Source organism: Oreochromis aureus, linkage group 5 (genome assembly GCF_013358895.1).
Source record: "Oreochromis aureus strain Israel breed Guangdong linkage group 5, ZZ_aureus, whole genome shotgun sequence".
Classification (NCBI taxonomy): Eukaryota; Metazoa; Chordata; class Actinopteri; order Cichliformes; family Cichlidae; genus Oreochromis; species Oreochromis aureus.
The window spans coordinates 20,172,195-20,194,482 of NC_052946.1; the positions used below are offsets into that span (position 1 = coordinate 20,172,195).

General features: G+C 40.8%; 1 protein-coding gene across 6 annotated transcripts; it reads left to right on the plus strand.

Moving 5' to 3' along the window:
- The first annotated feature begins 4,720 nt into the window (after positions 1-4,720).
- Positions 4,721-20,819, plus strand: tmcc1b (transmembrane and coiled-coil domain family 1b). Of its 6 annotated transcripts, XM_039612730.1 has the most exons (9): positions 4,721-4,781; positions 8,718-8,891; positions 11,090-11,133; positions 13,228-14,005; positions 16,745-17,164; positions 18,419-18,903; positions 19,228-19,363; positions 19,445-19,507; positions 19,617-20,819. In XM_039612730.1, the coding sequence occupies exons 4-9, from the start codon at positions 13,406-13,408 to the stop codon at positions 19,638-19,640; spliced, it is 1,728 nt and encodes a 575-aa protein (XP_039468664.1). In that variant the 5' UTR covers positions 4,721-4,781; positions 8,718-8,891; positions 11,090-11,133; positions 13,228-13,405; the 3' UTR covers positions 19,641-20,819. The 6 variants fall into 6 exon arrangements, with proteins under 6 accessions (XP_039468664.1, XP_031615664.1, XP_031615665.1 ...); XM_031759804.2 differs by having other exon boundaries at positions 19,445-20,819; XM_031759805.2 differs by lacking the exon at positions 4,721-4,781 and adding an exon at positions 5,249-5,381 and having other exon boundaries at positions 19,445-20,819.
- Positions 20,820-22,288: the final 1,469 nt, after the last annotated feature.

Genomic DNA, 22,288 nt, shown 5'->3' on the forward strand with positions numbered 1-22,288 from the left:
TATGAGTAATATGATCAACAATAAATTTAGAAATTGAAAGAATACATTTTGTGCTAACCATGTTTTCCATCATACCAAATTTACTTTTATCGACATGTGTGTGTGTGTGTGTGTGTGTGTGTGTTTGTATTCAAATCATAATAATGGCAGTCAGCATGGAGGTGTAAGGATGTAATCTTTTAGTAGATGTTCAGATCACTGAAAACTGGTTTACTTAAAGATGAAAAACTGAGAAACAGAAGATTTTGAGAAGAGGTGAAAAAAGGAATAGAATTTAAACATTAGATATTAGACATGTGTGGGTAATTACCCCAAATAAAAGGGAATTAATTAAACTTAGTAGCATTTAGTTGTGTTATTATTTAGCTTGAATTGACTGATATAACTACCAATGTTAGAAAAAAGTGGAAAATAAAAAATGTCTTTAACAGGCTACTCCGTGACGGGCGAATTATTGGGAAGAACTCAACATTTTTAAAAAGTCATAAATTGACAAGAAAAAAAATGGTACAGAGAAAAAGTGGTAAATTCAGGATGAAATAAAGGTACATTTACAAGAAAAAAACTCTTTTTAATCCAAACTTGATGGTTATTTTTCTCATAAATATTTTAATCTTTTTATTTCTGCTTTCAGTGCCACTAATGTGTATGTCGTAATGTCGTATTTCTCAGCGGTACGCAAACACAAAAAACAGAATAACAGAGCTGATTAGTCCAGTACATGCTTATCATACACAACAAAGACTACAGGTTGACATGGCAGTGAATGATTGGCCAACAGTTTAAAAAGGGGGGGGGGTGTTCTGGAGATTACTTTTGAAATCATTTTACAAAAGCACTGTAATATAATAATTAAAGGTGTGATGCCTTGCCTCCATTTGCCGTATGTTGCAGTGACAGTTTCTTAACCGTTTTTCAAACTTTGTGATGATGGTGATGATGCACTGGCTGCTGTGCAAACACCTGCAGCAGTGTGGTTGAAGTTTAACCTAAAACTTTGCTGACATTCAAATGTGACCATCAGAGTGACTTAAATTAGACTCATGGTAAGTTTCAATAGCCTAAATACCATCTCACATCTGTCTTATTAAAGTTTATGTTCAAGAAACTAATCGTAGTGTGTTGTGTCTGACTCACTGTTTACTTTTAAACAAAAGATTTGTTAATGATTAATTTTAAAATGTAAATTATTTATTTGGAATAGATCATACAAAACCCAGCAGACCACATCGATAAAATCAAAAAGTCTGAAGACGTAATATTCTAAATAATCTAAATCAAACACTTTTCATTTAGTGTATGAATATTGAATATGCATTGATAATACTGAGTTTAGATTCACTAGATTTAAAAAATGATTAATGGCTAATGATCAGATATTAAAGCTACTGGAGTGTTTACACGTGTAGCATCTGTGGATTTATTGTTAAATAGTTTTCTGGACAGTTGACATTTACTGCACCCTCTAATTGATGCATGTGCTCACAGATCAAGGTGTGATGGGCCCTCTTGTGGTCAAACATTGTAAACAAACATTTACTCAGTTTATTTCCTTGCAGGATAAAGAATATTCACTCCTTCCTTTATGGGTGGATGGTGAGTTTTTGGTTACTTGCCTTTCGCTACCCAACATTAACTCTACTACAACACCAATCACACCTCCTGGTGAAAGTGGTCAGGTCCTGCAGCAGACTCAGTACCCTCAGTTCCCAGTGTTTCCACAATACGCAGTTCTCATACCAACAAATATTCCCTATCACACATGTTTATGGTATTCCCTACTACATCCGTAGCTTCCCTCAGGTACTGTTGCAGGCTTTGTAAACTAAGAAGTGCCTGCACCTCACTACCCTGCATTCTCATTTAGGCCTCATGTCTTGTTTCCCAGACGTGAACTGCCTCTCCATAGTATCCACAATATCCATTTCCTCTGTTCTCACAATTCCCTGTGGGACCTGGAATTTTCCATCCCACAACCCCATCTCATCCTTTTGCCCCTCCTCCACGATTGTGGTTTTTGTAACCATACCTGTGGCCACAAATGATCACAAGTCCAATAAGTTCCCCACTTGTCTGTTTCTAGTATTTTCTCAATATACTTTTCTGCCATTCCCTAACAAACTGCTCGTATCTCCACGGATCAAACTCAAACTGCCGAGCATCTTAAACCTGTAATCCAGAAGCCCACACCACAATACCCGAACACTCAGACTAACCAGATGGCTGTGTTGTGTCCTTCAACATACTGCTGTTACCATGTCAACAACAGTGTTGCCACCGCTCAGAAGCCTTTGACTCAAACATTTTATTATCCACACCCTTACAGGTAATGACATTATGTTCCTTGTGAGGCTGCCATGCCTGTATTTCCTGATCCTTCAGCCACACCTCTTACCAGCACAGCTCCATCTGCTCAGATAGAGTATCAGCCTGTCTGCTGTGTTTCCTCTTTGCCCTTTCCTTTATCATCAGAGGCCAAAACTGGAGTGAATTTGTTTGAAACACTCATACTCAACTGTTTTGTCTTGTTTTTCAGTCAGTCCATCACCTATCCTTCGGCATTCCTTAATGTGTACATTAAGTAAACATGCAGGATTGCTTTCTTTCATCTGTATACTGTGAACAGGTTGCTGCACATTTTACAATTACTTACTGGCAACTGGATGACAGTAAATTATTTTCAGTAACTATGTTGCTGTAGTTTAAGTTACAGTACATTAAATACAGCAACATTTTTGCTATAACTGCAGTAAAATTACTGTAAATACTTTTTACATTAACTTAATAGCATACAGCTGCCAAGCTGCCAGGTCTGTCCGCAAGAAAATTATTGTATTTTTTGTTTTTATTTATTTTTTAATTATAGCAACAGAAGTGTCACAAAAGTCATTCTAGTTGAGCGCTGCAAACCACATCTAACTTTCCATCAAAAAAAAAAAAAAAAAAATCACAATTAGTCACGAAAACCTGTCACTACAAGATGCTTTTTAATTGTTAAAAGCACAATTAAAACAAATTACAACAAGTGACAATTATACTTATATATGGTGTCTTTTAGCTTGGTCTTAATTTTAATAACCAATAAACATGTCTGCCTGTCCTAATATCTGCGGCAGTAACACAGTGCTCTTATCATATCAAATCAAACATTCACCTGATGATGGTATGAGATGCAGAAACAGAGATTCACTAATGTTATTAGTATTAGCTATTAGTTTAGCAGCATCACTCAAACAAGGGATAGAAAGAGACACAATATTTACCCAATATTGGCTTCTCTTCACTGACTCCTGTTAAATCCAGAGCTGAATTTAAAATCTTTACTCTCACATTCAGGGTACATTCATAGAACCACATTATCCCAACAGAATACATTGCTCTCAGGCTACAGGCTTATGCTTTCTAGAGTTTTTAAATGTAGAATTCAATGCAGAGCCTACAGCTATCAGGCCCGTCTCCCTTCTAACCAGCTGTTAGTTTGGATTTGAGACACAGACACAACCTTTACTTTTAAGATTAGGTTTAAAACTTTCTTTTCAATAAACCATTTAGGACTGGATCAGGTGACCCTGAACAATTGCTACAATAGATTTAGGCTGCTGTGAGACCTCTTATGACACTCTGAGCACTTCTTCTCCACTCACCTCTGCACACCAACCTGTGTTTATACACCACTACTGCGTGACATTAAACTGTATTTTTTTGTCTCCTGTAGTATGTTTTGGTCCTTGTCTGGCTTTGTTCTCCTTTATTCTTTTCTCTTTCCCCTCACTCCCCAACTGGCTGCCGCTCCCCTGCCTGAGGTTATGTCCTGGTAAAATGTTTTTCCTTCCCACTCTTGCAAAGAGGTAGCTCCTAGAGATCGTCTGATTCTTGGGGTTTTCTCAGAACAATAGAGGTATCAAGATGAGATCTCCAATCAATGGCAATCGCACATTTCCACAGTCTGGGATTAAATTCTATCCTCTGAGATGACTTGCTCCCACAGAGCCGGGTTGATTGGAGACTACCTTCAGATTTTTGGCAGTGGAAGGGATGGAGTAGCCTGCCTGCAGTCCTGACCTCAATCCCATTGAACACTTGTGGGATCAGCTTGGGTGTGCTGTTCATGCCAGCGTGACCAACAGAATCACACTGGCTGACTTGACTGAAGAATGGGATGCCATCCCACAGCAGTGTGTGACCAAGCTAATGATGCCAGGCTGTTGTAGCTGTGTATGGTTCTTTCACAGTTCTGCCCCAATTTGTTAAATGAATAAATTACTAAACTCTTCCTTCAACCTTCAATCATCCAATCCAATAAATGACACCAAACAGGAGTCAGTAGCAGAATAAGCTGTTTGGCATTGGGAGAGAAGTTTTCCTTACAAATTTGGCACAATTTAAAGGGAAATAAACAGTTTAAAAAAAAAAAATGATGTAAGATTTATTTCCAAAAAAAAAAAAGCATTGTTAGAACAGATAAATAATGGACCAGATTTCCTTACTGTTTTGTGTTAAGTTTATATTGTGTTAAGACCATAACATTCCCAAACAAAATACTGAGTTACATTTTAGAGAAAATATATGCAGCCACACCTGAAAACATTCACTTGAACAGTGCAAGGTCAGGGACGTGTGACCCAGCAGTCAACCTGCTCACCTGCGTGGATCACACATGCGATGGATGGGCAGAGAGCTCAGCATTGCTCTGACGTCGAGCACGCTATCTGACGTCACCGTGGGAGTGTCCACCATCGGGAGAAATGAACGGTCATCAACACAATCCTCTGAGCGCTCATGTAAGTTGATACCCGCAAAACACTTTTTTTTTTTTTAAATGTGAGAAGTGTCGTATGAATGAAACGTGTTTCCTCGTGCTGTCGCCCGCCGTGCAGGCACTCCAGGGCCGGTCGGTTGATTATCCGGTTGCCGCTGCCGCCTGGCGATGAGCCTGTTTGCTGCCTGTAGCTAACCATGGCTGAAGCGATGTTGTTTAGCTTTGAGAGCCTAGCCAGTCTGCTGCTAACTGACAGCCGCGAGTGGTCAGGCGGCGAATAAGCGCCTGATTTACCAGCCAGGGTGTTCAGGGTGGGCGATGTGGAGTGTATTTACATGTGTGTGCTCACGAAAAGCGAACCGATTGCTCATGTTGTAACTCGTCAGGGTTCAACTTTGGGGACAACACCCAGCCGGATTCAGTGACGATATATGTATATGTTTTTTTTTTAACAGTCGGGATATTCGAAGAATATAACATTTAGCTGAAACTAAAGGATTTTTGTCCATCAAGCCCTGGCAGCAAAGAGTATTAGCTAACGCAAAGCTGCTCTGCGAGGACTAAATACGCCACCATGAAATACAAGAAGGAAGGTGTGATTAAGAAAGCCTGGTGGGAGTAGGTAGGTGACAGATGGCCACCCAATACCTCCAATCTAAACGTGTTCGAGATTTTCACACCTGTCGGGACCGTCCCCGCCTCCCCCTCTCCGGTGCTGGTGCTGATGCTGTCTGTTTATTTCTGCTATTATGGATTTTGATGGTTACATTTCATATGGCAGTAGAGTTTCCAGTGTTCATGACTCAGTATCTTGGTATTCTATTTGTTGTTTGGGTATGACTGCATAAGGCTTCATTGTCATTATGCAAGCATAATGAAATTATAGCTATATCCCCTCAGATGGTGCATAAAACATAAATATACGTGTGTGTATATATATATTTACACTCAATATATATAAAGATATTTAGTTTAGAAGGATGTAAGGATTGAGACTGGGCAAGAATCTTGCATGTTAGCACTAAACGTGACTTATTTATTTATTAACATTCGAATAATGCACTTTACAGAGTGATTTACAGATTTTGATGCTCATAAGTTGGATAGAAATACATGGAAATATTTTATGAGGGGTATGAACATGTGCAGTTGATCAAAAAAAACATTGCACATCAGTGCTTTACATACTGTTGATTTATTATATATATGTTTGGAGAAGTGTAGAGAAGGTCAGAAGGAGTTGGACTGTGTCTTTGCAGAGCTAGATAAAGCGTACTAGAGGCTGTCAAGAGAGGAACTGTGGTACTGCATGAGGAAGTCATGAGTGGCGCAGAAGTATGTGAGTGTGGTGCAGGACATGTTCGAGGACAGCGAGTCAGTGGTAAGGTGTGCGGTAAGTTCAAGGTGTGGTTAGAATTACACCAGGGATCGGCTCAGAGTCCCTTCTTGTTTGCGGTGCTGTTGGACAGGTTGACAGACGAGGTCAGACAGGAGTCTCCATGGACTATAATATTTGCAGATGACATTGTGATCTGTAGTGAGAGCAGGGAGCAGGTGGAAGAGAGCCTGGAGAGCTGGAGGTATGCACTGAAGAGGAATGAAAGTCAGTAGACGCGGGACAGAATACAGTGTTTGAATGAGAGGAAGGCAGGTGGAACGGTGACATGCAAGGAGTAGATAGTGGAGGTGTTAATGTAAATACCTGAGGTCAACCATCCAAAGCACCTGAAAGTGCACAAGAGAGATAAAGGAGACGTGTGCAGGCAGGGTGCAGATGAATGTCACGGGTGATTTGAGACAGAAGGATAGCAGCAAGTGAAAGGGAAAGTTTACAAGATATAGATATACATAAGTTAGTGACAGAGTTCAGCAGTGCTACAGCTTCTGGGAAGAAGTTGTGTTTCAGTTTGTGTTTGTGTTTGAGGGTGTAAGTGTATGACGAGGCTCTAAAATAACCTGTAATAATGACATTAATAGCCATGTGGTGTAATAAAACAGCCACTAAATGTGTATTAACGCTTTGTTTTGTTGAAAATGGGGAACTCCTGCAGAACTGCTGCTATCACTGGAGAGCCTGTCATAAACACGTGTCACCTTACACAGCGGTCATCTTCTGGTTTATACATTCAAATCAGGGATGTTGTGTGAACTTTAATATGAAGCCACATTACAAGGCGTGGCAGCAGTGAGAGGTGATGCTAGCCTACTCTCTGTTCCTTTTCTTTGCAGGATACACACACACTGTTAAATCAATCAGGTCTCCTTAATAGGCAAAAACAACACAAACTGTTGAGAAGTTAATTGTTATATTGTGGCTGTAAAGAGCTTCGGCTTCTGTATGTAGGTAGGTTGTAAAACACTGACTGCATTTTAAAGAGCTTCACGTGAGGTGTAATGTGGGCAGGTGTTTGACACTGGGATATGTGCCGTTATCATGAATTGTAAGCATGACCTCCGTCCGCTTAACACCAACACCGGTGTGCACCGTGGAGTAAAATAAACGCCCTCCGGCTCCCTTACGTTAGCTTGCCCGGTTAGCCACCAGTGGAGAAGCCAAGCCTTCAATTCGGGGACAGCGATGTTTTCTGACTTTAGCTGGCACAACGGTTGGTACCACTCTGAAGTAAAGCCGTAGATTACACGATTGTTTTGTGAAAATGTCCGACAGTAGTTTGTTTTTTTAAAGCCCGGACCCACGAATATAAGCTAGCGAGCTGCTAATTCCATCCTCTTCTTATCTCTGGCTAATGTTAAACCGCTGGGCTCGGACTATTTGCAGTAACTCAATAACGGCACTCATACAGACAAGTATGTACATACATAATTTACTTTATCACAGCATCTCCTTTTAAATTTTTAAGTACATGCGTTACTACAGTTACCTCACATGTAATGACACCGAATGCACCTGTAACCCCTCGAGTAATGTAATTACCTAGCCGGGGCTGTGTGGTGATGGGTAAATGACGGGCGGCTTACGTGGTTTTGTCAGGGTGTTTTCTTTTCCTACCGTCCTTTATTTCACAAAGAATAAGTGCAGAGAGGAGGTGTTCAGGTGATATGAATCAATCAATAACAGTAACACGAGCAAGAACAACAGAAACATGCCGGGGACCATTATTAATTCATGGTAGAGCTTAAACGTACTCAACCACCTTTCTGGTTGAGAAAATGAAAAAAATATTAGCACAGTACAGTTTGATTTCACCTCTCTTAACTTCATTGAAGCGAATTGAAGTAAGTGTCAGTGCTATAAATACATTTAGCTGAGCCGTTTTGTCTTGACAGGATCATTTTGGTGCAGTAGTATATTTAAAGGAGACTTATTTTTATTAGTAAGCACAGATCCTTTTCACCCCTTGTGCTTTGATTGTGGCAGATTATTCTTGCAGACAGCGATGTTTACATCTGTGTCAGTGTCGCATTATTTTATTTTAGATTTGCCTCCATAAACCTGTCCAGCACATAATCCCTCTGGGCTATGCAGCACTATTAATTAACATTACACAGTTAATTAAGCTAAAAGTCCTCAGGGGGGCGGGGGCCCTGCGCTCTACAAAATTAAACTACATGTTTTCATTTTGCCATCCAAAGAGTTGTATGAGCTTCCTGGCATGGGGAGGATGGCTGTAACCATTTGTTGTGGATTGAATATCGGATATTAAATGGCCTTGGTTTGTTGTGTGTGCTGTTAGGGGCAATCCTTGTGGTTTTTAATTTAAATCCTCATACATCAATTTCAGCAGCACTGCAAGAACACCCTATTACAGCTTGGCTTTATAAGGTTGTTATAGTTAATTATTGGTGCCAAATATTTACTCTACTTTTAGTGCAGGAGGATCGCTGCTTGCGGTCTTAATAATACAGATTATGTAACTGCTTGATTATTACTGCACATTAGTACACACTTTTGCATCTCTTTTTAATGCTTGTTTTTTTTTCTTCTTTTCCTTTGCAGCATGTGATCTTTCTAAATGTCCACGGAAACAGTTGACTAAAGTTTGACAGCTCTTCTGCCAGTTTTAATTTGGAAAAAGCTACCCAGAGGAAGCAGTGCTGGATATTTGCCTGGATTACTGAGTCTTTTTCTGTGGCAATAGAATAGATCTATTGCTCATGACCACATTTGAAGGTATGTCTTATCACCAAGTACACTCCTGCTGCAATGAATGCCCTTTTTGCCAGCCTGAAGCCAGTTGTTTTTAAAACTTTTTTGTAAGTTTAGATTTAGATTTAGGAGAATTTTAATATTTTTAAATAGAGTCATTTTTGTTTCTGCATCCTAATTGGATCTTTTCACTTATCTATCTCTAGCCCCAGTTAAATTAAGGAATAAACTAATGCATTCAACCTAGTTTTTGGTAATGAGTGTGAATAAGAGTAATCAGTAGTAAGACACAGCTCCAAAAGGACTTGCTGACATGCTCCTAACAGGAATGCCGTTTGCATATTTCTGGTGTAGGAACCTGTGGGCTGTTTCAGGGCACCTTGAAACAACAACTGGTTGAAACAACAACAGCTGGTTTCAGTGGTTAAAAAATGAATCGTAGCAGCATTGGTTTAAACTCTCTAAAGACAATTAACTACCTTTTTTTCCCTGAAAACCGCTAATCTAAGAGAAATGGAACGGTGTTCCCTCTGTTGTGGTTTCATTCATCCTCGAGCTGCCTCGTGCCTGCCGCTAGTTCCTGCAGTGAAAACGTACCTCGTGTAGATGATGTGCCCATGCAGCTCTGTATGTACACAGAGTGATGGGCGAATGTTGGCTGACCCACTTCAAAGAGAACACTTTGCCCTCAGCCTGGAGGACTCAGATGCCTTTGTACTTTTATTGTAGATGTAGGACGTTGTTCCACATCTGTGTCGAATATTTGTCTTCACACGAGTCTTGTAAGCGATTCAGGGTAATAATGTGTGGTCAAAGAGCTTCTGTTTCTCATACCAGATGAAATTTATGCTTTAATATGTTGGATATGTTCTTATTTAGAATTCAATACCTCTAATCTATGAGCAGGTAGGATGCGCTCCTCTGAGCTGCAGCAGCAGATACGAAAACCAAGAGTAACAACAGGAGTGAACCAAGATACTGTTTTAAAACTAAACAGCAGCGTTTTAATGTGTTGTTTCTGCAAGAAGTGGTTAAGGAGCTTCCTTTCGTTACTGAACTGTTCACCACCACCTACTCTTAAACAATGAGCTTTCTTCTCAGGCGCTGCAGGTCTAAAAGCTGGACCAGCATGGAATGAGTCACAGTGTCACTAATGGAGCATTTCAAAGGGTTTTCTGGGCCGGTTTGCTCTGCTGACTTGTTAAATGATACATACATAGCTGTGCTGACTCAAAGGATCATTTTTCTGTTTGTCTGCAAAGTAGCTCGTGCTCAATCACTTTAAGCCTTGGATGTTTTCTTTATGGCTCGATGAAACAGACGGTACATTGTGTCTCGCAAAACAGACTGTCTGACGGCTCATCATAAAGTTACTGCTGCAAAATAAACCGCATCACAGCCTTACTGACATGCAGCGTCGACTGTAATGTTCCCTTGGTTATCTTGCTTTGAAAGATGTATTAAAGGCGTAACGTAACAAGTGAATATTTGATTTAGAAAACATCAAACCCTCTAATTGGTAATCCACTGCTGTTCATAAGCACTCTGATTAGGGACAGGCCGTGATCTCACATACTTGAAGCATGCAGAAGCACGGCTCGAGACCAGTTAAACTGCCTGTTAGTGATATAAGAAATCACCATGCTTGACAATTGTACTTAAACATAATTGAGTTTAATTATTGTCAAAACAAGCCCATGAATTCAAACAAAGAAGACTGTGTAGTGCTAACTCTGCTGTTTGGTTTGGAGCTTGTAGGACAAATGATTTGAAAAGTGTTTAAGTAGGAATCTCTCAGGCTTACATCCCCCCGTCTCGTATGTGTTGCAGATGAGCTGTGCAGTGACAGCTCCTTGGAGCAGTTCTGAGCTGCGTTCGTGTTTTCATATTCATTTATCTGTGAGTCTGGAGCTGTTGTCTTGTCTTGCTGTTGTACTGTATATCTAGTACTTGTTATTCAACAGTAACAAGGCGTATTAAACATAAACTTACTGTCAGGGTCTAAAGGTTTTAACCAAAGGTCCAATAGGCTGTTGACACTTTCCGGTGGGCGGCATGTTGGATGCTGATGAGTTGTTTGTTGCAGTGCTGGTTTACATATCCATCATTCCACTCATTAGTGACTGAGTGGCTTGTGTTCAGCTCTGTTTTTCTCTTTTTCCTGTTGCTTGAATATTGTAATTTATGTTTTTTTCTTTTGTCTGCGTTTCTGCTTCATTTAGCCAGTCCTGATTCGTGAGTCAGAAGAGGAGAGGCTGGGCTGATGGTAAGCTCTCTTACAAACTATCTAACCTTCTCTATTGCTCTCATTCTCACTGTGTCGTTTCGTGTTGATAAACCCAAAGAGCTGTGTTCAGCACAAACTGACATTTAAAAGCCGAGCACTTGGAGTGGCCCTCTATATTACAGGATGTAGCCTTCTCATAAAATGAGAAGCAAAGTGGGGAGGCCGCTGTGGATCGTGGAGCACCTTACTCAGTTGAGAAATAGATTGTAGTCACTCTCCATTTAGATCGTCATTTACGTTTATTTTATGTTTAGTTTGTTGTGGTCTCTTTGTTAGCTCATCTGAACATTCTCAGTTACGTTGATTATTTATTTCTGTAAGGAACACTTTCTGAAATGTAACAATTCAATGATTTTTTACATAAGGGCAAAAAAGAAGAGTGGACACTATCTGCACATGTGCAGTATATCAGATATGAGCATTTCAGAAACTGTTCCTAAACTTGTTTATTTTGTAGATTTTATGTTTTTGCTTTACTGGGTTGGCACAGTCATGACACGAAACATGCGGTATAACATTCTGGTGGTGATTCTGGTGGGTTTTTTTTTCCTTTTCCCCCATATCATCGTAAGTAATCTACTTTTAGGATCTCTTTGCAAAAATAAAGTACTTTAACACAGAGTTGATCCTTAACAGGGTGCCTGTTGTACTTTTAGGTTACGTATAATGTCCCTTTGTGTTGCATTAATGTTTCCATGGCAGTGTAGTGAGGTGCAGCTTTGCCACAACCTCCATTCAAACTTACTCATCCAAGTTTGCCGTCATCAGGAAAAGCCCTTGAATAACAAGTTTGCTTTGCCTTACTGGGCGCAGAGGAGCTGCATGAGCTCGGCTCCATGGAGATTTAGCATGAGCACAAATTACAGCAAACTTGTCAGTTTTATTTTTTAAATCCCAAATATCCAAACAGAAGATTCATGCTCTTTCTTGGTCACAAGTTACTTTGATGTGTCTCCAGTTTAGTATTTTCTCGTCCTCTGACCAGTGGCGGATTGCCCTTGCAGCTATCCCACACTGTTGTTCTACCTGGTTAGCTGTAATTACATTCCATTCAGCTGTTAATGTGAGAAATAGTAAATGATTCACAGATTAGTTGCAGATTATTAATCACAGTGTAGTGGTTTACACATTCACATTCACAAAAGGTCACCTGTTCGATTTCAGCTGGAGACACAAATTCCTTTTTTGGTTGAGTCAGGAAGGGCAAACGGTGTAAAGCTGTGCCAAATCAAACATGCAGCGCTGCCTGCTGTGATGAACCCTTTTGACAAGGAAGCTGGGAAACATAGCTTTAGTTGTAGGTTAATAATATTTTCCTTATATGGCTTTTTACATCATATCTTAATAGAATAATCATAGCATCCAGGATGTGTTAACCAATCTGGACGACACTGCCTAGTGCACCAGGATTATCAGCATCTAAATGTAAATAGCATTTGGGAATTATTTTTATAACACAAATCCTTACAAATTATATATATTAAGTTTAGTAGCAGATCTCAAAATGATGAACAAGTAGAAGAACAATAAATATAAGTTTTAATTATTCAGTTGTTTGCTGTTTATGAACCATTTGCTGTATTTGCCATCTCACTAAATAAGATCAAAAGAATAACACGATAGATTAACATGCATGTCTGTGTTTTTGGACAACGAGAACAAGTGCCTCATTGATAATAACTGTGAGGAGGAAGGCTGCTCAGTCACTACAGGTCCCGTCTGAATATTATAACAATAACACATTTAAACCCCTCGATGAGCCACAGTGGGTGTTTTGTCTTTTTACCAAAACAGTGGCATTTTAAAAAATTAATATCACACTAAAAATTACGACTGGTATACCAGCACATCCAGTACATCTGCCCAGCATGAACTGAAATGGATACCTACTGTCTTTATCCAGATTGTGAACAAAAGTTAAGTAAGAACCATGTTGACTGCAGAAAAAAAAGGTCATGTCTGTGCCAACCCAGGTTTTTGTTGCTTAGTATTGTTTCCTATTCTTCTGCTGCTTATTATGTTCCTCACTCACTGCTGCATGTCATAATACATTTTATTTTCCTTTTGTGGTAGACAAGCATGACATTGAGCCAAGCCACAGATGCATGCCCACTCAAAAGGCCCAACTGAGCGCCATCCCCTCTGCTTCCCTGCTTTCAACCTGCCTCTCAGAGGGCGGGGTGTCGACGGGGCGTAGCTAGTCTCCTGCACACCCCGAGCAGAACCCTCACTGTGAAACTGGAGGCCTCAGATGGATCAGGGTAGTAGTGAGCAGAGTCCAGAGGAGCCGGACGCAGGAGGGCGAGCGGAGCTGGAGCTCGGCAGGAGGGCGTCGGAGTCAGAGCACGGCTTGTCCAAAATCACCCATAATGCCCTGGAGAACATGGGAGCGTTGGGCCATGGCCTGAAGCAATTCTTCCAGCCACAGCGCCGACGCTCCTCCGTTTCCCCGCATGACTCCGCCTCGTCCTGCGCAAGCGCCCCTCCCTCCGAACCCGCTGACGTAGGGTCAGAAGTAGGGGACACTCCCGCCTCCTCGGCTCTCCCTTTGGATTCTGACACCCCTGCCACTTCCGCCCCTCCTGCAGCTCTGAGCCGTGTCCTGCAGCAGATCCGAGGTCCACCAATGATAAAGCGAGGCACCAGCCTGCAGAGCCGCCGCAGCAAGGCGGGCGGCACTGGGGACCCTCCCCAGAAAGGTAGCCCACAGATCCACCGGCGCAGCACCCATGAAGCCCTGCTGCAGGCTGGACGCCCACGCTCCTCCTCGACCACAGACACACCCAGCAGCCCAGCCTTGGCTGACATGCTGCTGACCTCCGGTTACCACTCCACTGAAGAGCCCGACAAGGTGAGAGTCTCAATTTTGATTCTTGTAGTAAAATCTGGCGTGTTTGCCCTAAAAAGTCTGAACTGAAATAATTGCCAGAAAATAAGTGTTTAACATCAGTAGTAGTTATAGCTGGTTCAAGATCTGCCACCAGTTAATCTAATTACTTGTCAAGATGCTTGTTTTCCAAACTGTAATGTAGAAAGACAAAAATAGAACCAGAGTCATTACTTATACTTAGTTTCTAATTTGAAAATGAGACATTTCCTGATTCAAGGATGGAAACTGTCGTTCCAGAAGTCAGAATGACACTCACCTCTAACCACATACAAATATGTGCAGTGTACTGTGAAAGCACAGGATGCACAGTACAGCACTCACTGCAAAACCTGACATCATTATACTGCATATAGAGATGAGGTCTAAACCTTCAGAATCAAGGTGCAATACTAAGACTTTGCAATCAGGATTAATTTGTTTGGCTTATTTAAAAATAAAACAGTTACATTTTAAAAATAAACACAAACTGACTCATGCACTAATTTGTGTGCAGGAATGTCAAAACTAAATGAGTTGGACAAACTTGTTAAGAGGCCATTAATGCTTTAGATGCGCAGGGATGAGCTGCTGAATGGGGAGATGAGCTGTCAGCGGTGGAAGGTCAGAGATTGACTTTGAGTGTTTGGTCACTATGTGCTTTAAGCCTTTCTAAATTTAGCTTTTGCTGTCCGAGTGTACTTCAGGTCAGAGCGGGCTTGCAGGGCTAAACAAACTCAAAACTTGTTTGTTTGACATTTAAGTACAGTTATGAAAGACTGCATGACCTCACAATGGCGGGAAACTCTCTTAAATAGATTATTCGGCAAAAAACCCCAAAACAACCTTTGGACCAGTAACTTGTAATCAGCAGCTCTCAGTTAAAGTCTACTTGTGGCTGACAGTAAAAAAAAAAAAAATCTCTCAATCTCTTAGTTGTTTACATTTAGAAGAAGTAGACACTAAAAATGAAGCACAAATTCAGGTTGATGAATGAGTTTTGAGTTTGAGATGCAGGAGTTTATATAAACAAATAGTAAATTTAAAGCTAGTTTTTGCATGTGGCCAAACATCACATCCATCAGCCTTGCAGTCCTACCTTTATAGTCAGCAGGGGTGTTTAATATGTTTTTTTAGCCAGACACAAAGCTACACCAGTCAGGATCTCTGATTCAGAAATCATGTAGGAGGAGAAATTCATGACTTACGAATATAAAAACTTGGTCCTATTTATGCTGTTACAGTAGATTATTGTGATTATAGGAATAGGGTAATGATTAGAGCTGCCACGATTAGTCGACTAGTCACGATTACGTCGACTATCAAAATCGTCGACGACTGATTTAATAGTCGACGCGTCGTTTGAAGCTTTGTAAGATCACAAAAGACGCAGGAATAAGTAGTAGGATTTAAAAGTGTAATAACGGACTGAAACAGAAGATGGCAGCAGTGCATGTAAAGGATGCCAGCTGCCGTTAAACCCCGAAGAAGAAGAAGCTGTGTCCCAGAATTCATAGTGCGGCCCAGCGCAGTTGTCAACAATGGCGGCAGCTAGTTAGTTTTAATATTACTCTTATTATTCTTTCTGGGTCACAAAATAAACGTTTAACATATTTTCAAGCTGCAAGTTTTACGTCCAATCGATGCATGATCTGATTAGTCGACTAATCGCAAAAATAATCGGTGACTAGTCGACTATCAAAATAATCGTTTGTGGCAGCCCTAGTAATGATCACACATAAAACATGAGCTTCGTAAAAGATGTCACATTACTATGTAGCTGCTCTACGACTCACCCTTGTCGTTTCAAGTATATTCAACCCTGCAGTCGGAATTTGAAGTATTCTTCCTGTTTTGCATGTTATTAGATAACATAACCTTGCATCACCTTTTTGGGTGTACGTCATTTAGTTGGCTGCAGTCGTGTTTTCAGTCATGGGTGTTGGCTCTCGTGTTTGTTGATTTTCTGTTTCAGATTTAATGTTTCTCTCTCCCATGGCCTCAGGGTGAGGGTGTTAGTTTGTAGAATCGGGTTACTTGTCCTGGACTTTGTAACTAAAGCACCTCACAGGGGGAATATTTAAATTGCTGCCATAGCAGCACCGCAAAAATGAGTTGACTTGCTGTCTTTTGAATGATTTTTCTTTCCTTCTGTTTACCTATTTTATTCTACTTGTACGTTCTGGATTTGGAGCTGGGCAGTGACAGTTAAGGTGAATTTTTGTTGACAGACGCCCTCTGCTGTTGTGAATATGTATTTACAGATCACTCTGAAGGGTGCAAACGTGTGTGCATGAGTAGGTGAAAATAGTCATTTGTATACCTTCAGTTAGTGCTGATTAGTGTTGCCAGTTTTTGGCCTAAAAAATCTTTACAAATTAAACCTTAAGTTTAAAATGAGGGATTCACTGGTTACTCAACGTTTTTAGGATGATTAAAACTACAAAATTGGCCCAGCAGGAGCAGTTTTGTCATTTTGAATTGGACACAAATGGTGTGATCCTGGAACATCAGAGAAATGTATAAAAAATGAATGTATATGAATTGTGCAGTTGTTGATATTTTTACACTTTCAGTGCAGGACTTACTACACTGATAAAACACGTCAGTTTAGCACACTATATGAAACAAGGGAGTTAGTTTTAACTATGGTACAGTTATTAAATTTTTTTGATTATGTTTTAAGTGGTTAAAAACTTTCCTCTTTTCACTTTTCTTGAACAGCTTGATCGTTACGATGCATTGGGCCCTGCTATATCACCCAATGCCCTTCCATACGGCGCAGATGGATATGACGTGGTTGACAGTACCCCAGACCCCCAGCGTACCAAGCAGGCCATTGCCCAACTGCAACAGAAGATTCTCAAGCTCACAGAACAAATCAAGATAGAACAAACTGCACGTGACGACAATGTGGCCGAATACCTGAAACTCGCCAATAACGCTGACAAACAGCAGAGTGCACGCATTAAACAGGTGTTCGAGAAGAAGAACCAAAAGTCGGCTCAAACTATCCAGCAGCTGCAGAGGAAGCTTGAGCACTACCACCGGAAGCTTCGAGAGGTGGAGCACAACGGCATCCCTCGCCAGCCCAAAGACGTTTTCCGAGACATGCATCAGGGCCTGAAGGACGTTGGAGCCAAGGTCTGTGCTTTTTTTAAGCATCATTTACTGCCAAAATCCAGTCTCTCTGGATGAATTTAAAAGTTTTAGGTAATTCTTTTTTTCGTAGCTCTCCAAAGCTTTGTAATCGTCCTGTCCAAGTCGTTCTCCTGTAGTGCACTCGTGCCTTAAAAAAGTGCCCTGGCAACAGAACACTAAAATTCGGATTATCTCAACCAAATAAGACAAACCTCCGCATTCTGCTCTCTTGCAAGGTGCCGTGGCATTTACCTGAAATACATCACTGCATGTAAATACTGCATACTTACTGCATAGTACTTCCAGTCGTTGTTCTCACCGTTGACTTTATTGAAAAGCAGAACTCTGTTGAATAACTGGTAAAATATGTGACTCGATATAGAGGAGTACAGTGGTAGTGGTTACCGTTTACCTTCCATTCTAATTATTTATATTAAACCTTTGTGAATTTTCTTAGAGCAGCTCCCAGGTCACCTGGCATTTGCACACGGAGGACAATGCTCAATGTTAAGACTGAAATGCATAAACATGAATAACAGACTATTTATTTTTCTGGTGGCATCAATCCTCAAGTTCTCCATCTGATAGTGTTGCAGTAACATATTTGTCGCCTTTTTACTTCAGTTTACTTGATAACAAACATCATACGGTCTTAATCTGTGGCTTCACCCAACATGTGGACCATTTGCTGAGTGTCTGCTGCAGCACTTCACCTGGTTTAGCCATTTTTGATGATGTCATTGGAAGTGTCAGTGCAGTTGTACAAATCAGCCGTGTAGATTAGAGCTGCAGAAGTAAAAACAATAGACTAGTCTTTAGTTTTTAAAAAAAAAAATTAAAATTAAAGTTTTGTGCGGAGTCTGCATTCTCCCTGTGGTGGTGTGAGTTTGCTCCTAGTGTGCTGAGGTTCCTTGGTTACAGCCAAAAGACAAATCTGTTGGGTTAATGCATCCACAGATTTATCTGTGATTATCTGGATTGCTGAACTGTTCAGGTGTACTCCATCTTCTAACCAATGTCAGTTAGGATAGGGTTTATCACCTCTCACCTCAACTTGAAAACACACCAGTAAAAGTTCCAAATGTTGGTTCATTTGTGATTGACCCAGTCATGCACAGATCTGCAGATGTGCCAATTAAAAGTGTGTGCGCTCTGCAAACTGTCTCAATACACTTGGTGTTTAATGTAGCCAGAGCTTTTTTTACAGTATATCACAAAAACATTCCTGAGTATTGACCTGATCCTGTTTCACTACAGGTAACAGGAGGCCTCTCCAGCTTCTCTCAAGCAACTCATTCTGCAGCTGGAGCTGTGGTGTCCAAGCCGAAAGAAATAGCTAACATCATCCGTAACAAGTTTGGCAGCGCTGATAACATCGCAGCTCTGAAGGACTCTCTCGATGAAACCCAAGGAGATGATGGCGTTGGTCCTGGGGGAGCAAGGGCACTTGGAACAGGGCCCTTGCCATCCAGCCCAAAGTATCCCAGTGATGATGACTGCTCTAGTGCTACTTCTGGTTCTGCAGGAGCAAACAGCACCCCTGGTGCCCCAGGAGGCCCCCCCAGCTCTAAGGGCAACACCCTTGATCATCCACAAGCCTCAGGCTTTGATGCTATACTCCACGAGATCCAAGAGCTTCGGGAAAACCAAGGTCGACTCGAGGAGTCCTTTGAAAATTTAAAAGCCCACTATCAGCGGGACTACACTATGATCATGGAGGGGCTGCAAGAGGAACGATACAGGTAGATTTGTCATGTGCTCTGCAGTATAGTCTGTTTATGTAGAAGGACTTGTACCATTTTGTGAAATAAGATAAGATAAGATGACCTTTATTAGTCCCACAGGTGGGAAATTTGTTTTGTTACAGCAAAGTGCAAAGTTATGTAGCAGAAATTAGAAAACACTGGAAAGCAATAAAATACAATAAAATAAAATAAAATACCATATACAATAGAATAAAATAGAATAGAATAATATATACAATAGAATAAAATGGAAATACAAATACTATATACAACTGAGTAGGAAAATACAAAAATACAACTTCGTCATGTGCTGCTTTGCAGGTGTGAACGTTTAGAAGAACAACTGAATGACTTGACAGAACTGCACCAGAATGAAATTTTGAACTTGAAACAAGAACTGGCGAGCATGGAGGAGAAGATCGCCTATCAGTCTTATGAACGAGCGAGAGACATACAGGTAAGCCTCGCTTGGATGAACAGGACACGTGTGCTTCCTTATTAGAGCTCTGTCACCGACTCTTTTGTCTCTCACTTGCAGGAGGCGCTGGAGGCTTGTCAGACACGCATTTCCAAAATGGAGCTGCAGCAGCAGCAACAGCAGGTGGTGCAGCTGGAGGGTTTGGAGAATGCCACAGCGCGGACTCTTCTTGGAAAACTAATCAATGTGCTGCTAGCTGTGATGGCAGTCCTTTTGGTGTTTGTGTCCACAGTGGCTAACTGCGTCGTGCCCCTGATGAAAACCCGCAGCCGCACGCTTTCTACGTTGCTGCTCGTAATTATCCTCGCCATCCTCTGGAGGCACTGGGATGCCATTTCAGAGTATATGCATCGCTTTCTTCTGCACCCCAGATGACCGGCCTGGAGAAGGTGCATTTAGGTAATTTAAACATGAAGGGACCGGAGGTGTGAAAGCGATAATAAAGGAATGACACTGGCCCATGTGGGGAGATGAATCTCAGCAGTCCTTCTTTTTCCAGCAGCTTCTCAAAACACTCAGGAGGATTACAAAGCTGTCTGTCACTTTACTGCTCTATGAAATACGTTTTGAGGAGAATACAAGTGGATACGGAGAGAAAAGGCTGGATGTTTGATATGGACTTTCTATATCTGGTGCAATTGTGGCAGGAGCATACTGTAAAAGGGTGAACGGGGCATAGTTGAAGGAGGGGGCTGAGAGAACTGCACACTTGATTTCTCTCTTCTGAGTGAATTTGTTTACATGTGGGAAAACTTTTCATTGTTTCCCCACAGAAAAAAATATTATTCAGAGTTTTATTACTTTTCAACTGATTCAAGTGGTATTGTTTTGAAGTTACTGCTATTTTTAATACACCTGATTGATGGATTTTTATGTTCTTTTTAACTGTAATGAGCCTACAGTGTTCTGCAGTCATAGTCGCCCACGCTCTCTTTTTTTGTACTTTTTTTTTCTTCTGCTCTTGTGATTCAGTTTTTCCCCGTCTGCTTTTTATTTCCTCTTTGCTCTATCTTTTCAGATTTCAGCTTTTATGACCAACACTTCTTCTCTCTGCTCACTACACTCTAAAGAACGGGGTGCTTGCACATCAGCTACATTGCTCTGGGTCAGACATGTGTGGGTTCTTGTTTCTTACTGGATGTGTGAAGTCAGTAACACTGGTAACGGCACAGCCAGGATATTACTATTATGAAATTTTGTGCTTGGAGTTGCAATCATGCAAACTGGACCCTACTATCCTGGTGGTTTTTCCACTGCAGAGGAATCATCTATGAACTCATTTAACATACTTGAAGAGCGGATAAAGTGCTCAAAGACTCAGTGCTTCCGTACTGTTTCTATTAGTGACAATGAAATAGTAATACTTTTAGTTGGGTTTTATTTTGTTTTTTATTTTTTAATTAAAGATAAATAAATTTGCTGTTTAAAAACTGAACTTGAAAGTCTAACTTCTCTTCATCCTCGGTTGTCTATAAAAATCTGTTTTATGGGGGTCATACACCTTTAACATTAAAGAGGGTTATAGTCAAAATAATACTAAGGTAAAAAAACACAAAAAAACCTTTTGCTCGCTGGCATGATCAACAAACTGGTTTCAGGTGATTTGACCTTTTTGACATGAGAAGATGGGCATGGTCAGCAACATTACTCAGGTAGGCTGTGGTGTTTAAACAGTGATCAGCCTGTACTAAGGGAGCCGTCAGTCAAACTCCGATGTCAAACTCCGTTTACATCGTGGGCCACATAAAGCTGTGTCTGACCCTCTGTAGGCTGGACCGGTGAAATTCTCCTTGTGCCAGTGTGAAGAAGTTTAACTGCACATGGAATGATTCACATATCTTAAAAGAAGAAAACAGAAGTGCAGCTTCGACAGAACATCTCAGTTTTTCTCCATGATTTAAAAAAAAATAAAAAATTCTGTAATAAATGTTAGAAATCTGTCAGCATGAATTACAAAAAGCTGTTAGCTTATTGCCCAGTAATAAAAAATGTTTTCTTCTGTAGACCCTCTATAGAAAAACAGAAATTTCTATTTTAGATAGTGAAAAATACAGGAAATGTTCTGTTATTTAAATGCTTATCTGTTACTTAGTTAATTTGATGTAGTATGAGTGGCCATGGAGGAAGTCTGTCACTAGTAAATGTAAAACGTGAAAATGCAGTTAAAAGTCCAAAATCTATGCCTTTCTTCACATTTTACAAAGTGGGCCAGTAGGCCAGATTAGAGTCTCTGATGTGTCCCCGGCCATTTGACACCCCTGCCTACACCATTACACCATCCCCACCCAGACCCGCAGATATGAGGCAGAATAGAGCCATGCATTATGTTTAAGACCAATTCTGACCTGATCATCTGAGTGTTGCAGCAGAAGTCGAGACTCCTCAGACCCGGCAACATTTTTAAATCTTCCATTGTCACATTTTGTGTGGAGTTGTAGCCTGTGTGGTCTGCTGCTGCTGTAGTTTGGAAAAATCCCAGCAGATCAGCAGTATCTGAAATAATTCTCTCACCTGCAATAATGCTACGTTCAAAGTCAGTTTGAACTTCAGCAGCTCATATGGAGCCTGTCTACATGCCTAAATGCACTGAGGTGGTGCCATGTGATTGGCTGATAAGATGTTTGCAATAAAGATCAAATCAACAGTTATATGTTAACCTTTCTCATCGTCTCATAAAAGGGTCGAGAGTGTGCAGAAAAACAAAAAACATCAAAACCAACAGATGCTCCACACAATCCATTAAATCTGCTGTCGTTTCAAAAACTTTTCTCTGTTCACTAAGGATGAAGGTGAACTTGAGCTGGGAACTGCCTCCATCATCAGACCTTTAGCTGCACCCAGCAAAACAACTTCTGACTTTTATTGAACTACCACAGATTTTATTTAACTGCAGAAAACTTACTG

Excerpts from the sequence above, each read along its gene's own strand:
- tmcc1b (XM_031759804.2), top strand. The coding sequence starts at position 13,406 with ATGGATCAGGGTAGTAGTGAGCAGAGTCCAGAGGAGCCGGACGCAGGA. Across the intron at positions 18,904-19,227 it reads CTGCAAGAGGAACGATACAG|GTGTGAACGTTTAGAAGAAC; the intron begins GTAGATTTGTCA and ends GCTGCTTTGCAG. Across the intron at positions 19,364-19,444 it reads AACGAGCGAGAGACATACAG|GAGGCGCTGGAGGCTTGTCA; the intron begins GTAAGCCTCGCT and ends TCTCACTTGCAG.